The sequence below is a fragment of the Limanda limanda genome, chromosome 16 (genome assembly GCF_963576545.1).
Source record: "Limanda limanda chromosome 16, fLimLim1.1, whole genome shotgun sequence".
NCBI classification, from domain to species: domain Eukaryota; kingdom Metazoa; phylum Chordata; class Actinopteri; order Pleuronectiformes; family Pleuronectidae; genus Limanda; species Limanda limanda.
In genome coordinates, this window is record NC_083651.1 from 16,495,012 (window position 1) to 16,510,850 (window position 15,839).

A 15,839-nucleotide genomic window follows, 5' to 3' on the forward strand; every position below is an offset into this window, starting at 1 on the left:
CACTTTCTTTTACTTTGCAACACAGCACTCCTAGTGTGGACAAAGGAGCATTGCATATTTCTGTAACTGTCCTGTTATGTCTCACTAAACCTGTAATCAACATTTAACTGATCGAAAAGAAGCCATTTCAACATATTACTTGTTAAGCACGACATGTTAAAATAAAAGGAACTGTGCTGCCACCTTGTGGTTAGGGACACAGACACCTGAACATCTCACGTCTCCACAGCAACTTGTGTTCCTCAGAAAAAGCCTTTACGATGAGGAACGAACAACATTTTGCAGTTGCAGTTTTAAAACACACTTTGGAGAGCCTCTACACGTGGTGGCTGATGGGAGATGGTTGCTATGGCGACTCATCTTCTCCTCTCGTATGCATTAAATGCAGACAAAGAGATGGAGAATGGCTGTAAGTCCGATTCCGAACACTTGGGGGCGCTGCAGCTTTCTCATTCAGTCACCCAACTCAACCCCCTGTCTCAGGCGCAGGCTTTGATTTTGTATAGACACCCCTCTATGTGTGGTTTTGATGCTTTCTGTTACTGTCACATAATTGTCTGATAAAGTTTAAATCAAATTTCCATCAAAGATATCCTGTGGTTCCTCCCAAGCATGTGCTGAAAACTCATATGCATTTGCTACATGACAAGCGTAAAATCCAAAGGATAATGGCTATAACCACAAACCACAGAGCCATTGAGAACTAATTTGCAGATGTGTATTACATTTATCCACATGTTTCTGTCATATTTTATCCTGTGTGTGGATGATTACGCACAGGGATGAATGTCCCCGTGTGGAGATGTGACCTGTTGGACCCGCAGGTTTCGGTCACGGTACCTTTTGCTCTGATTCTTTTTTGCGATGCTTTGATGAAGACTCTCTGCAAGGGGGCACAGACCTGACGGAAGAATGGAGGGTGGACGCGGTGGGGAGTAGTCAGCGGGGCAGCCCTTACCCATTGGTCGCCTCAGACACAGTAGCTCTTTCCCTCTCCCTCTCTCATAAATGCGCTCCCACCGCCGACCGTATCAGATAATCACAGGCCACTGAGCGAGGGGACACACCTTCCGCAGACCTTTTCTTTCCTCAGTGCCACACTTTAACCAGGGAATGCGTTCTGATTTCCACGGAGACGGGGTCATCAGTCCGTGATTCGAGTCGTGTTTTGCAGCTTGCGAGCTTTGCAATTTTGCCTCTTTTTTTTTTTTTTTTTTTTTTCTTCCTCCTTTGCGCCTAGGGTTACGAGACTGCTCCGCTTCGACGCGAGAATGACCGGGGTGTTTGAGAACTTGAATACCGATATGCATTCGAACCAGATTACCTCAGGCAATTACCACAGCTTGCACAAGTCGCAGGAGTCCCCGACCCTGCCGGTGTCCACGGCGACGGACAGCAGCTACTACAACAGCCAGCAGCCGGGTCACTGCGGCTCTCCCTTCGGCCAGCTCGGCTCCTACCAGTACCACGGCGGCGCCACCAGCACCGTGCCATACAACGCAAAGGCTTACGACCTCGGTTTCAACGCAACATACGGTGCCTACAGCGCATACGGCTCCAACCCCTCTCCTACTCCAGCCGACACAGGTAAGGAGGATCTGAAATGATTTTTACGCAGTTATATAAATTCGTAATGCTTCTGTTTGAGGCCAACATTCTAAACTTGCTCATGACACGAAATGTCTGCAGAACAACTTGGATCATGCGTAAAAATAACTGGAGGATAATTAGTATCTTGACTCAATTTATTTGGCACACACCGGTTTTAAGGAGACGAGCAAGGGCTACGTGCTCAATTATTTATTTAAAATGTAGTATTTGCTGCTTGCATAGTCTTTTTAAATCTTGTGTAAACAAATTTGTTATTATATGTGTATCTGCTAAGAATAACTGGAGCCCTTGAAAATGCATAACTGTCTCCATTTGCAAAACCCCTCATACAAAATGCGTTTGAATGTTCCCTTCAGAGAAAGAAGAGAGCGAGCCAGAAATCCGGATGGTTAATGGAAAACCAAAGAAGGTCAGGAAGCCACGAACCATTTATTCCAGCTTCCAACTGGCTGCACTTCAACGGAGGTTTCAAAAGACGCAGTATTTGGCTCTACCGGAACGGGCCGAGCTGGCAGCCTCGATGGGCCTAACGCAAACACAGGTGGGTCACACTCTGTAAAATGTTTATTGTTTGTCTACTATGAAACAAATTTAAAGCGGTCACATATGGATTCTGGGCCCTAGAAGATATGAGTTGTGAATTCCATGCTGATAATCTGTTTCTTCTCCAGATCAAAATCTGGTTCCAAAACCGTCGCTCCAAGTTCAAGAAGTTGTGGAAAAGTGGAGAAATCCCCCCAGAGCAACACGTTGCCTCCAGCGAGTCCCCCCCGTGCGCGTCTCCGCCAACTTCTGCCTGGGACTTTCCACAGACTCAGAGAATGAACATTGTCAACTCCAGTTTACCTCAGAGCTGCAGCCCTCCCAACACGACTGCAACTTCGTCCTTTTTGGCGAACTACTCCTGGTACTCAGGCACGAACTCTACGGTGCATCTGCAGCCTCCTCTGGTCCAGCACCACCACAACTCCGCCATAAGCGCTGGGACGATATTCTGAAAATTACCATAATAATAAAAAAGCATCGGGTTTAAATCGGACGATACTGGTGAAATAAAAGAAAAATGCCATTACCTTCATTTTGCAGACCTAGCGTGTGCGCAATGCGAACTTTACGCATGAAGGAGAAGTTAATGGAGCCAGACAGGGTCATGGACCATGTAGACACAGATTTCTACAGTTATTTTTGTATTTATTTATTTTGTGTTTGTCGAGGGATGAATGAACCACTATTACCCAAAGCAATCATAGCCTGGGCTTGTGCCCACTTTTACGCGGACGTCACCTTTTTTGCCATTCCTGCAAATGATAAAACACCCACCGCAGGACGAACCTGTCACCGATGTAGCACAAGTTAACTGTATCGTGCCTTTTTCAACATGACCTCATTTTGTTGTGAGATGATTAAAAAAGACAACTTACCTTTATCCATCATGTCATCAGTTGGTTTGAATATATTTTGGGGGGTAAGTGTGTGAATCCACGTTTGTAAATATTTTACCACAGCTTTTTTGATGACGTTTTGACGTTTTTTTAAGGCTATTGGTGCATATCCATTAACCACCGTAAGCTACTGATTGTCCCACCCTCTGATTTTCTTGTATCACCCTTTTAATTGTATTTTGGTCGTATTTATTTTAGCAGTGTTTCATATATGGACAGACGTTATTTAAATAAAATGTGTTCTGTGCAGAGCCCATCTTTCTGTTTCTATTTTTTAAAACGTTTCAGTGTAACACGCTATTCTGACACTGTGCAGAAATTGTGTGTTGTCTCATTTCCTCTTAAATGGTCCAAAAATAACACAACTGCTCAGGGACAATTTTTGTTCCCTGAGCGGTAAAAATAATATTTTTATTTATTAACAGAAAGGTGTGTGTGTTTTTTTTAATATAGATTAAATGTTTGGTAAGTGCTGGATGATTTAGATTTTCATTTAAAATTGCTCTATTTCAGACAATCTTAAGACATCCTATGATATTGCAAACAAAACTAGTAAACACTAAATATGCTAACAAACACTTTAATGGTAATACACTGTTACAAACATGCAGCAGTTATTTAGTGTGTCATATATGTTGTATATTTTTGGTGATTGTTTACTGGTTCAAAATGCACACAGTCAGCTGCTAACAAATTAGCCTAACATGTCAAACTAAGGGCCAGCTGAGTTGCTTGGCAACCGATCAGAACTAGCTTTAGGCTATGCTAACTTTAGTCATGTCAGACTTTAGGTTTACTTGAAAGGTTCCGCTGATCACAAGCCACTTCTTAAGTTATACGATGTTAAATTACACAAGCGTGTTACGGCGCCATCACAAGCGTGGACCTGCACAAGATGAACACATTTAGAAGTAAATGATGTGAGGTGATGGTGTTATCTGTTAAAGAGATATTGATGTTCAGACCATTAAAACTGCATCAGAAATACCATTAGAATTACAAAGTATTAATAGATGCATGTGACAGCAGGAAGAGCCGCACATTTGCAATAATTTACTTTTTTTTACTCTTCATTTTTCGCACAAACAGTAAGAATGATTAGCGGGGGCAGAGGACCGGGGGAGCAGGGCAGAGGAAGAGGAGGGGGCAGAGGAAGAGGAGGGGGAGGCCACAACGCGCCCTGGCATGCGAGGGGCTTCAGGATGAGGGTGGGCACGACCGAGCCCGGGCTCCTCAGACTGCGTGGAGTCACTCTCCAGACGTTTTATGAAGTCAGCCTCACAAGAGAGACAGAGAGAGAGAGGAGCTGGCTCCAGCACCGCCCGGAGCTACTCCATCATGGAAACATTTCTCACAGCTCTGTGATCTCTGAAGACGAGCACATTGACCTACATTGCTGCTTATGAGGCTCCTGGGGCCTGGAGGCTACGTGGAAAAAAAAAAACGCAGGGGCACGTCCAAACACTTCATTCGCACTCACTGCAACCAGGAAATGTGTTTTTATTATAATGTTTTAACAGAGCCGTTTAACAGACACGCAGATTCAGATAGATACACAGATCTCGCTCACCATCTCTCCCCTTCCAGCCACCACAGGTCATGAAGTGGGATCGTTTGTCCATAATTAGAAGTGCTCTGTGTTGCTGCAGCTCCGTGGTAGAGCCTCCTCCCCGGGGCTGACAGCACCAGGTCCCAGACATGCAGCAGCTCTGCTCCCCGACAACATCACACCCAGGCTGCATGTGTAGAGCAAGGCCTCTGCAGGTTTCACTGTGTGTTACTGCACAGAGAGAGGACATGCATGATGTCAGGGCCTGCATGGTGCACCGTGGACTGAGATGACACAGCTTTAGCCATGCATGTGCAGTTATATGAGCTGATTTCATAATACTACTTAAGTCAATTGTGTCTGGCCGTTAATCAATAACACAATTAAATAAAATTGCATTTCTGCGTGTTGCTCCACCTGACTCCAGTCATCATGGATCAGCTGCTGTGGTTTGCCTTGTTTCTTCTGTTGCGTTTCTCTAGGCAACTTGTAAATGCCATACCCTCTTTAATTTATACCCTGATCTGTAATTTTATCCACATTTGCTCCGGTTTGAGCATTCTGGCTTTCAAATCTGAAAGCCTGCAATTACTATATAATTCTTCGCAATTTTAGATGTCCTAATATGGGATGCAATCTTTCTCTTTTTTTTTGCACAAGACAATTTCGCTGCTATTTCAAGCGTCAACATTGTCAAAGTTGTATGTACATAATAAATGGGAATATCAATGCATAGTTTTTAGCCCTAACATCTTGACTCGACGGTAATTATATCCGTGTGGAGCCGACGCAGAATTAGCCAGAATTGCATGGTGACTGCTGCTTTAAATTTTTAAAAATTACTCATAATTTCCCCCCAAAGATTACCAAGATCTCGAGTGCACAATGTCATCAGCGTAATGAGGAGTAAACATTTATGCTAATAATCTACATTTTTTTCCCCATCAGCTATAAAGAGGGGGAAATAAAGCAGACATTTTCCAGTCATATTCTGAACTCTGCTGCTGGAGCTGAGACCAACACATGGGACACATTTTGTGGGATTTGAGCGCTCATGGTTCATCTGTGTCCGGGCTGCAGGATGATGATGAAGATGCTGCTGCGGCTCCTCTGCCTCCTGCTCCCTCTGAGCCTCCTCATGTGGAGCCGCAGGGCCCCCTTCCACACCAGGGGCTGAAAGGTGAGCATTTTTTATTTCTTAACTTTTTTTTAATTGGAAGTGACGCCTGGATGCATTTGAAAAAACCAAACCCCACAGGAAACAGATCCTCGTCGCAGGCATCCATCCACCTCTCCCTTTGCTAGATCCCATGCATTTGCTTTTTTCCTTTCAATTCTTATTCAGATCAGTGAATGACGCTGATTATTTGATGATCCGAGCTACTTTATTAATAGTGAAATCTTACGTGTGTCTTATGCTGTAACTTTGAAATCTGCTGCCGAGGAGCTTCTTTTGGTGGATTATATAAAAAACTAAATATATTTTAAAACGTGCTGCAGCTGAGAAAGCAGCTCACACCGGGAGGAAATGTAAGGAAGGAGAGACACACAAGTTGTGCTTTAATTCGCTGGCTGCTTTCATTCCTCCTGCTTTGTGCTGTCGCTAATTTTGCAGCCTCTTCGCATTGACAACTCATGTGATGTACACCTGCAAGCAATTTGCCAGCCTTATACACATAGGCTAGGTCTAAGGGAACAGTGACGAAATGGCAGCTCACCTATTTCGCTATTTTATATTTTTTTCTTTTCTCCCCTCACGGCAGCGGAACATTTCTTTCAGAGCACTATCTCCTTTGTCAACGTGAAAAAAAGAAAGATCCTCCATGCGAAAAAAAAATTGCTCATAATTACCTCAGAGATAGGAAACTGCATTAGAATAAATAAGGGCGAAATGACTGTAATTATGCTGGGTTTGATGGGCTCAGCTCGTATAATCAAGAGGAGAATACAGCGAAATAACACTGACCCTCTTGGATTTGCAGCTGCGCCTTTCTGGGGCTTATGTAGGCATATTTATGTTCGCTACAGCAGCCACAGCACAATTCATATTCTTTTTTAATGGTGTAAGGCTGCATGGGCCTGTTCTTTAGATGCTTCACATAGGACTGTCTCCTATAGTATCTTCCCTTTTCATGTTATAATAACATGGGGAGGCTGCAGGGTTGAAGCTTTGCACAAAGAGAGAACATTATAGATGAGCAGAGCTTTCTCTACTTCTTCCAAGATACTTTTAGTATAATCTTTTATATATATATATATAAAGGCCTGGTAATATTAATAAAACATGCTGAGGTAGATTATAATAAATCCGTATTGTGATGGCCTGACTCACACCTTAAAAAATACATGTAACACATTTAAAGTAAATTAGAAGTTCAGACCGTTGAAACTGAATTAGATTTGTCATTAGAATTACAAAGTATTTATATATGTTTGTGGCAGCAGGAAGAGGGCGAGTATCAAGCCGCACATTTGCAATTATTATATATTTTGTTGTTCTTTATTTCTTACATAAACAGAAAATGTCATGAAAATTAATTTAAGCTGTTTTCATGAATATTACATTTTTTTATTATTTTAAAAATTTATAATATTATTTTCGTTTTCTTCTTACATTTCATTATTTACATGTTCGTCTTCTTAATCTTGGTTTAATTTTTAAATGTACATTTTTCTTTCAATTTATTTTCCACTTATTTTTGCAATATGTTCTCCAATATTGACAATTCCACCTGTGTCTAATGCAGGTCACTCTATTTGAAATACATTTTATTTAATATTAGAAATATACTTAAAAAAACTATGAAATTTATATTAAATAAATTAAAATAAATATAAAACAATAACAAAAATGTTGTTTAATAATATAAATAATTAGGATATTTTTCATAATAAAAAATAAATTTGCCATCACAAATATAAAGGCAAACACAAAATAATGTGTTGAATTTTTCATTCGAATAAATGATAGGACCATGAAATTTAAATGTGATGATTAACTAAAACACTCAGTGCTGAATCGAGTCACGGGACAGACTGGATAAAGTGCATGTGGCCCAAACAAGGAAGCCTTTTGAACTTTCCACTTTCACTGATCTCCATCTGATCTGCTCCATGTCCCGCTTTGCTCATCCACTCTGTTTTCTTTCTTTTTTCCCCCCTCTTGTTTTGCAGCACCTGCCTCTTGTGCAATTATTCACTTAACACACTCAATTGATCTCTCCCATTCACTGCAGAGGATCTGGATGGTCAAAGACAAATAGAGGGAAGTTTTTTTTTAGTTTGTCTGCTATGGAGAAAAGTTGAAAAGAAGAAAGTGATGATGTTGAATGAATGGACCGCAGCCCTCCCGCAAGCACAATAATATGAGGGATTATCAGCCATGGATTTACTGTGGTTTCTCCACTATGTATCATTAAAGCATGTGCCATTTTACTTTCTGTTAAATTTCAAAATGTGACCGAGCCACGTGTACTGATGTTATCTTGTAAACGCTGATTGATTTTTTTTTTGTACATGCAACCTTAGACTTTTATGATTCCTAGGTCACTCGAGAGCTTTGATAACATCTGGGAGCAGTGAGCAGCAGCAGCACAGAGCATGTAAACGCTCAACATAACCATAAATCTAAACGAGGAGCCTATAGCAGCTCACAGTCGCACTCACACGCTGCCTCCTACAATGCGACCAACATGATACTGCTTTGTGTCAGCTCACATTAGACCTGCTCCACACTGAAACCTTTCTTACACGAGACGGAGGCTGCGTGCAGGGTGCCGGTGCACGGTGGGGTGCATGCAGGGGGGGGGGATGAATCAGACACTTTTTCTTGACATAATTTAAATCATCATTTTACTGCTTTTGAAAACTTTTTGCACATTATGTACATAAACTTCAGCAACAGATCAATAAATTAAAGTGATCAATACAAAACTAAATATTTTTTCCCTATTTTGACCTAAACACATCTGGACAAATACATAAAAAGCCTAAAACCCTGTTTCACAGCGTATCCAGTACAGCACAGAAAAAGGAAAAGAAAAAACAAATCTGAGAAATTATGTACAAAATACAGTGACACATGAGCTGCTCACCCTCAGGATATTTTTTTTCTAAAGCAGCAAATCGTCAGGCCGTTTACATTTTTCACATAACACCGGGGCACGGCATAGAAAAGCTTTTGCTTGCATTAGTGCAGCATTAACAACACAGTGTTGTTATTTCAAACACACTCACAAAATGAACACAGACTGACCTCAACAGAAGAAACTAGCCCGAATAATTTAACTTAAATAACAAACACATATATAAACAACATAGTAGCAATTTGAGGCTTTGAACAGTATGCTCTGTGGTTGTACGAGCTGTATGCGTAATGGTCGGATGGATGGAATTTAAAAATCGTTGTAACTCCCCTTCGAGGCCGAATCGACTATTTTAACTGTGGGTGGATGCAGATTGATTCTAGGGCCCAAACATCACCTCTGACCAAACATCTGGCCTTAAACAAACACGCGTCTTCTTATAAACATGTAGCCTACAGCTTAACAACAGAATAACTCACACAGATATGATTTAAAATAAGCTAAACGACACAAAGGTGATAAACGGCAACCCAAAAAAAAGATCCATTTGTCTACGATTCCCGCTGGCCGTCACCGGCTTGTCGCCCTCGGTCGCATTGCGTGCCTGTTCAGTCTCTCAGCTCCTTCTCCTTCTTCGCTGTTTGTCATCATCCGGTATGAGGAGGCCTCGGTGTCAGCTGGCGGCATGCGGCAGCAGACTCCCGGGGTCGATGTGGTGCATCACCAGTCCTGGGCCCGGCGGAGCCACCGTCCTGACACAAGAGCCATGAGCAGAGTCGAGGGGCTGAGGTCTGTGTTCACATGAGCTGTGACTGTTGCATAGACTCTTGGTGCGTGGTGGGGTACCATGAGGTGTAGCTGGGGATGTAAGATCCGGTTGTGCCCACTGAAGTCTTCACGGTGGTCGGCGAGCTCCAGACAGGTGGCACCGTGGGGGAGCCGCTCGACAGTCCGCGGCCAGTGGCCAAAGCGGCGACGTCAATCGTGCCGCCGCCTTGCTTCATCAGTTTCTTGAATTTAGATCGCTTGTTCTGAAACCAGATCTTCACCTGGGAAGATAAAGAGGAAACCAGGATGAGAAAATTGAAACTGAAGTTAAATAATAGACAAACGGTATAAAAGGTTTAAAAAGGAAGGTTTTACGCACGATTTACGCACGAAACAAATTTCATAAAACAAAGTTTAATCAAGAAAAAAATGTAATAATAGTAATTTAAATGTAATAATAATAGGCTAGTGTATGTTGTAGATACAATGGATGCTCCAGCAGAGTGAAGCTATTTGTGAATCTGTCTGGTGGACTTGCCTGTGTCTGAGTGAGACCCAGCGAAGCTGCGAGCTCGGCTCTCTCCGGTAACGCCAAATATTGGGTCTGCTGAAATCTCCTGTTCAAAGCTTGAAGTTGTAAACTGGAATAGATAGTCCTTGGTTTCCTGATCTTTTTCCCTTTGCCGTTGAATCGAACCTCTCCACCTTCCACCACTGTGTTTTTCTCTGTTTCTGGCGCTGGAGACAAAATAAAGAAGCAGAGAGAAGAGAAGAAAAAATGAGGAGGCAGTTGTAGCCAACAGTGTTGCGCAGCAATAAATACTCCAGCGCTGTACTTTCGTATAATTACCCTTAATTGCATACATTGTTTATAGCGTTACGCAATAAATAATTACAAAGCCTAATTCCATCGTCTGGCTCGTCTCTTTTCGGTGCAACGTGGATTACATGGAGCAGACAGTCGTGCTTGCGCGTAAAGTTAATATATCAGATGCAAAGATGCTGTGGTTCACTTACCTGTGTCCTCTAGCCGCGTCTGTGCGAGTGCCGAGCTGTTTTGGTAGGTCTGTACTGTGCTCAGATATGGACTGGTGGAATGGCTGCCGACGGAGTTTACGTATGGATAACCCAGCGATCTGGGGAACGATGAGCCCGGACTGTAGCTGTCGTGCTGGGTATGACCTGCAGAATGTAAACAGTGCATGGGATAGTGTCCGTGAGACATGGACGAAGGCGACATTTGTTGACTCGGGGGTCCAAACTCCATGAAAACGGCTTTTCCTGAGGCAGGGCTATTAAGACTTTCTGGAATTGTAGTCATTGTCATCTCTTCTGGCGGTTCCCCTCGTCTCGCTTTTGTTGTTTTCCTTCTATGATCTCAGAGAAGGACGAGTCCCAATTTAAGCCGAGCAGATTTTTTCTCTTTCCATTCATAAGAAAATGTAGTTTGTCCCTGTGAAAAGTCCTAGGTATGATGCTGTGGACCAAGACAAACTCGCTCAAAGGTTTGAATCTCGGACTCATGAATATTCATCAAAGACTGTCGCTGATTGGTCCACTCTCTCCAAGAGGGAAGCCGATTGGCGACGCTGGGGCTGGGTCCGAAGAAGCTGATAAAGTCAAGGAAAAGCACAAACCTCAGATTTACACTGGCACGTCAACATTCACTTGTATTATTAATACTGCTATTATTATTATTATTATTATTATTATTATTATTATTTGTATTATTATTATTGAATACCCAGTCTTTAACAACATATATTTTCTAGGTAAAAAAAATATTACGTATTTTAATGGTCATTACATATTTTTCTGGTGCACATTTTTCTCAGCACTGAATCTAAAATGTTTTATTATTTAATCCAACGTGGTCATTTATTTAATTACAGGTCTTGATAATAAGGTGAAAAGTGCTCTGTCTCTTTCTGTTCTCTTTTTTTCCCTCTCGTCTAAACGTCTTTTAATAAAGTTAAATAATATTTGCAGCCTCGTTAAAGCTGCTGCTGCTGCTGGCCATGCGCTTTGATTAAAGCTTTTCTGATTAAAGCTGCTACTTCTCTATCAGGAGGGAAGTGAATTAGCATAACAGTGCTGTTTAATTTTCATAAGTAGCTCTGTGATTAGTCATGTATTTAACACTTAGACCGGCCCCAGGTCTCAGTTACACCTGGCAACAGTTTCCCCTCAAGTCAAATGAGCATGTTTATTGGTGCAGGTATATTTATATATTTATAAGTCTATTTTACACCTGAAAACACATAACAGCACCACAACCTATATATCATATAGACAAGTAAAACAATATATATTTTTTATCTGGGTGGCCATTCATTTACTAATGTTCAATTAATTAACAGTGATTCAAAATAGTCAATTTAAAAATTGCAACGCACCCGAAAACCTCTTTTAATTATTCGTTATTTATTTATTATAGATAATTTTATCTTCATATGATATACAGTACAATCTTGTTTATTTACTTGTTTAAAAAACACAACCTTATCTCCTTATAAAATGCTCTCCATGCGTCTTTACGCACCCTCCATCGCGGTGGTTTAATGGCCGCAGTTTTGTTAAACACTGGCACCTTTTGATTAGCATGAGTCTAAGTGAAGTTGGGGGTGCGGCCCTGCCTCCCACAGCCTAACAAGAATAATTACCCGTGGACATTTGATTTAATTGAACTGACGACTGACGAAACAGGAGACATTTGTCTTGAGCTGCCCGCTGCACCTCAGAGCTGCGGCACTTTGACGAGGCCATGTTCAAATAAAGCTGTATCTTCATTTCAATCAAGAGAAAAAAAAGCAAAGTTTGTCCACTTACTTTAAAATCAAATCAAATCATGTGATGGTAAAGATAAATCCGGGGTCACAGCGGCTCCACTGGCTGCTCCTGGCTGAGGAAGGAGCAGCAGGAAGTCTCCAGCAGCTCCTCGTCTTCTCAGGACTCAGGCTCCTCTTCTGCTGGTGCGCGCACGGAGCAGCAGAGGAGCCAGGCTGCTCCATCCGCGGTCCCTCCATCTCCACCTGAACAACAAATTAAAGGCAGTTAAATTCCACCACTGCGATTATCAGTGTAATTACATAATTGATCTCCAAGCAGAAACCTCGACAAGTTACAAAATGTGACATGAGAAGCCCGGGCGGTGACATCACGACGCGTGTGCCACAGTGTGCCAGGCGGCAGCGGGCGCCTGGATTTAAAGATTTCTGTGAAATATTTGGGCTATAACGAAAAGCGGGTCCCTTGCCCCCTTAAAAAATAGGCCAATTTGAAGTGATTTCTCTCGAATTACTTTGAGGGAAAAATGCTTCAAGATTTCCACTATCAACAACAGCGATGATAATGGTAGTAAAACCAATAATTATCATCTTCCAGAACAGAGGACAGATTTTTTTATGGGTGCTTGATGGGTGCGACTGATAACTGTCATTATTTTCCCACGATTATAGTATCTACAAACTGAAACGCGGCTGTTGGGAAAAACCATTAACAGAGCAGAGGCTGAATTTGGAGCAAAATGTAAAATAACACCACAAGAATACTGCTAATTAATCCGGGGCTGTTTTATTGTTGGAGTAAATGTTATGTGGGGCTGCTATTCATCTTATTTTATTGTTGCCAAATCAATCATTTACAAACCTGGGGGATTAAATGTTTATTTGAGGGGGCGGTTCTCAGCTCTCCTGATGACATGAGCACTTTCACATATGAATTGGACTGTGGCTCCTCGGTGCGTGTGGCAGGAGGGCCACTGCTGGGGCCTCTGGGGCTCGAACCACCCCTGCCACACTCAAAATAAAGTCCTCCATGCATGGCTGGAGCGCGGAGGCAGCCCTCGTTAGGTTGGCTCTGTGGCTGAGGGTGTTTTAACACCTGCTGCTCTTCACCTGAGGGCGAGAGCAGAGGGGAGGGGGCCGGTGGGTTCGTGGAGGGGGGGGAGTCGAACGGGCCAAGATGTTACAGACTTCGTTTCGGCCCGGTGACAGAGAACCCTCCCCAGCTATATACCAACCCACATTTTAACAGCACCGGCCTAAAGGATCCAGACCATGGTGCAGTGGTAAAGCGAGCGTGTGCTCCCTGCAGACTCTGCATGTGATCAGTGATGAGTTATTGTCATTGGGAACAGTTTATTGTCTTATTTCACTTCCTTGTGAACATGCTTTATAACCGTGTGAGGGCATTCAGGCCTTCATGACATTTCTGATGGTATTTGGCCATTTCAGCTGATTTTGAGTAAAACATTTCTTTTGAAAGTAACATTTCTAACTATTTTTTTTAATTTACTGTGATGTAGACTCAAATAAAATAGCCTTACCCAAATTCATAGGGCAATATCAAATATCAAATGTCAAAACAATATCAATAATTATCGCAATAGCAAGCAGGCCTATCACATAAGTCCAATATATATCAATATGAATCTTATGCATTGTACAGAGGCGGTTTAGAATATTTTTGATCTACCTTAGATTTGTAAAATGTGTTTTTAATTCTCTGCTTGCAAAGAGTTTAAGACCACAATCTTCCCTCTAGAGCAAAAATCATAAAATAAATAATAATGTGACATTAATCGTGATCATTATCAATATGACTGATAGGAACCTTTTTATATTGATTCTGGAGTTGTGGCCAAAAAGCCCAACTCTATTCATAACAAAAAATAAAATAAATAGTTCCACTCTCTGTAATATATATTTTTACATCAATACAGTAGCTCATCCTTTCTCATGGGCTCCTTCTGGACATTATCACCACCTCAGCTCCAGGTGCAGAAATGCCACACTGAAGGTTGCTTTCACGGTTTTAAAGGCACTGGATCAAACAAGTGAAATTGCCTTTTGTTCTGCTTCCTGTCTGGTTTTGCTGCTCGCTGCCATCCTGTAATTTGCAGCGTTCAATGAACGCAAACTAGATGCACCACAATTAACTGGAGACAGTGTCTATTTTCCTGTTCAGTGTGGCATCAAAATGTGAATTGATTTTGTTTACTGAGATATGTGTAAACACAAAATTGAAGCATAATATCTGAGAAAGGAGATTGTTACAGTGGTTAATTGATTACATTATCATAAGAGCCAGGAGAGAGACAAGAAGAAAAAAAATAACATTTCTCTACTGTTTTAAAAATATGAAACAGTCTCAACCAAATGTACTCTCTCACAATAATTTAATGTATTTAAAAAACTATTGACACTTTTGTTTGTGTGATGATCAAATTTACAGCTTGAATTTGTTACCAGCAGGTTAAGACCCCGAAATTAAATTATAGTAAGAAACAATTCAAAATCAGTCATTTTTTCCACCTGACCTAAAGTAATTCAGATGATTTGATTTCAAAATTAAACATTTTTGTGTTTCTCAAGTGATTATTACCAGCAAACATTAAAAACTTGTTAATCATTCAATTCAAAGATTTGTCAGTCTTGAGCTTGAAATACTGACTTAAATTGAAACAGATTATGCTTAATACATTTGCTAAAAAGTAGAATAAAGTCCTTAATTTCACTTAGACATATGTAGAATGTTTTTTGTAGCCAATAAATAGTGAAACATTGATGTAATGTTTATGCAGGAAGTAATGTTTGTTTTGTTTGTTTTCAGACCCTGATGGCCCTGTGAGGAAACCGCATCTCATCAGTTGTGGATGTTCTGATCCAACAATCCTGGGACTGCAAACCCGGAACTCTTCATATTCTTTTTTCTTTTAAAAAAGCTATCCTTGTTTCACCCTAACTCAGGAACTTTGCAGAAAAAGGAGCCCAAGTAACTCTTTAATTTCTAGCACACGTCGTCTCCAACTGCTAAAACGTCTGTGAATAAAAGGAAGGATAATTAACACATGTGTAATAGGATTTCATTCTGGTCACTGCAGAGCTGAGAAGTCGTATTTTCAACTCCTATCCCTCTTTCAGTGCTCTCTCCTCAGAAAAGCTGGGGTCACAGTGTGGAAAAGCCCCCAGCGAACTGGTAGAAATGCAGTCCCCATTACAGCAGCAGCAGGGGTCAGGCCATGGCAGCAAGCATCCAACCTGCCTGAAATTGGCTGCAAAATGACCAATTACCTGAGTGAAGGCTGCGGAGAAAGGACTTGGGGGGAAAAATATGGCTTTTACTTAATTCAGCTAAACTGTAAAAGAAAGTAGTGTCACATTGAGGCTTCATACTTGCCACACGTTAAAGTGTCCCACTGGTTCAGCAAAGATCTGCCCAAGAAAATTCTCAACTAACAAGAAAATGAATTTCACAGAAAATGTCATAAACTCGTGTGTTGACGCTAGAGAGCTGGATTGTGTAGGGATGAGCTGCAGAATTATTTCACCATCGCTAGAACAACGATTGATTACACATTTCTACGAGGAGCCCTAATTTAAT

The 15,839-nt window shown here is 41.5% G+C and overlaps 2 protein-coding genes across 2 annotated transcripts; one reads left to right on the top strand and one right to left on the bottom strand.

Annotated features, from left to right (window-relative positions):
- The first annotated feature begins 1,271 nt into the window (after window positions 1-1,271).
- On the top strand, window positions 1,272-2,609 carry dlx2a (distal-less homeobox 2a). Its single transcript, XM_061088976.1, has 3 exons — window positions 1,272-1,587; window positions 1,968-2,152; window positions 2,283-2,609. Exons 1-3 carry the CDS (start codon window positions 1,272-1,274, stop codon window positions 2,607-2,609), a joined length of 828 nt encoding a protein of 275 aa, XP_060944959.1.
- A 7,095-nt stretch (window positions 2,610-9,704) lies between these two features.
- dlx1a (distal-less homeobox 1a) lies at window positions 9,705-10,782 on the bottom strand. The gene is made up of 2 exons (XM_061088994.1): window positions 10,473-10,782; window positions 9,705-9,736 (listed from the first exon to the last, which is right to left on the bottom strand). The coding sequence occupies exons 1-2, from the start codon at window positions 10,780-10,782 to the stop codon at window positions 9,705-9,707; spliced, it is 342 nt and encodes a 113-aa protein (XP_060944977.1).
- Between the last annotated feature and the right edge of the window lie 5,057 nt (window positions 10,783-15,839).

Coding starts and splice junctions, on each gene's coding strand:
- dlx1a (XM_061088994.1), bottom strand. CDS start 10,782: ATGACAATGACTACAATTCCAGAAAGTCTTAATAGCCCTGCCTCAGGA. Junction 9,737..10,472: donor GACGCGGCTAGAGGACACAG/GTAAGTGAACCA, acceptor TTATCTTCCCAG/GTGAAGATCTGGTTTCAGAA.
- dlx2a (XM_061088976.1), top strand. CDS start 1,272: ATGACCGGGGTGTTTGAGAACTTGAATACCGATATGCATTCGAACCAG. Junction 1,588..1,967: donor TCCTACTCCAGCCGACACAG/GTAAGGAGGATC, acceptor TGTTCCCTTCAG/AGAAAGAAGAGAGCGAGCCA. Junction 2,153..2,282: donor TGGGCCTAACGCAAACACAG/GTGGGTCACACT, acceptor TTTCTTCTCCAG/ATCAAAATCTGGTTCCAAAA.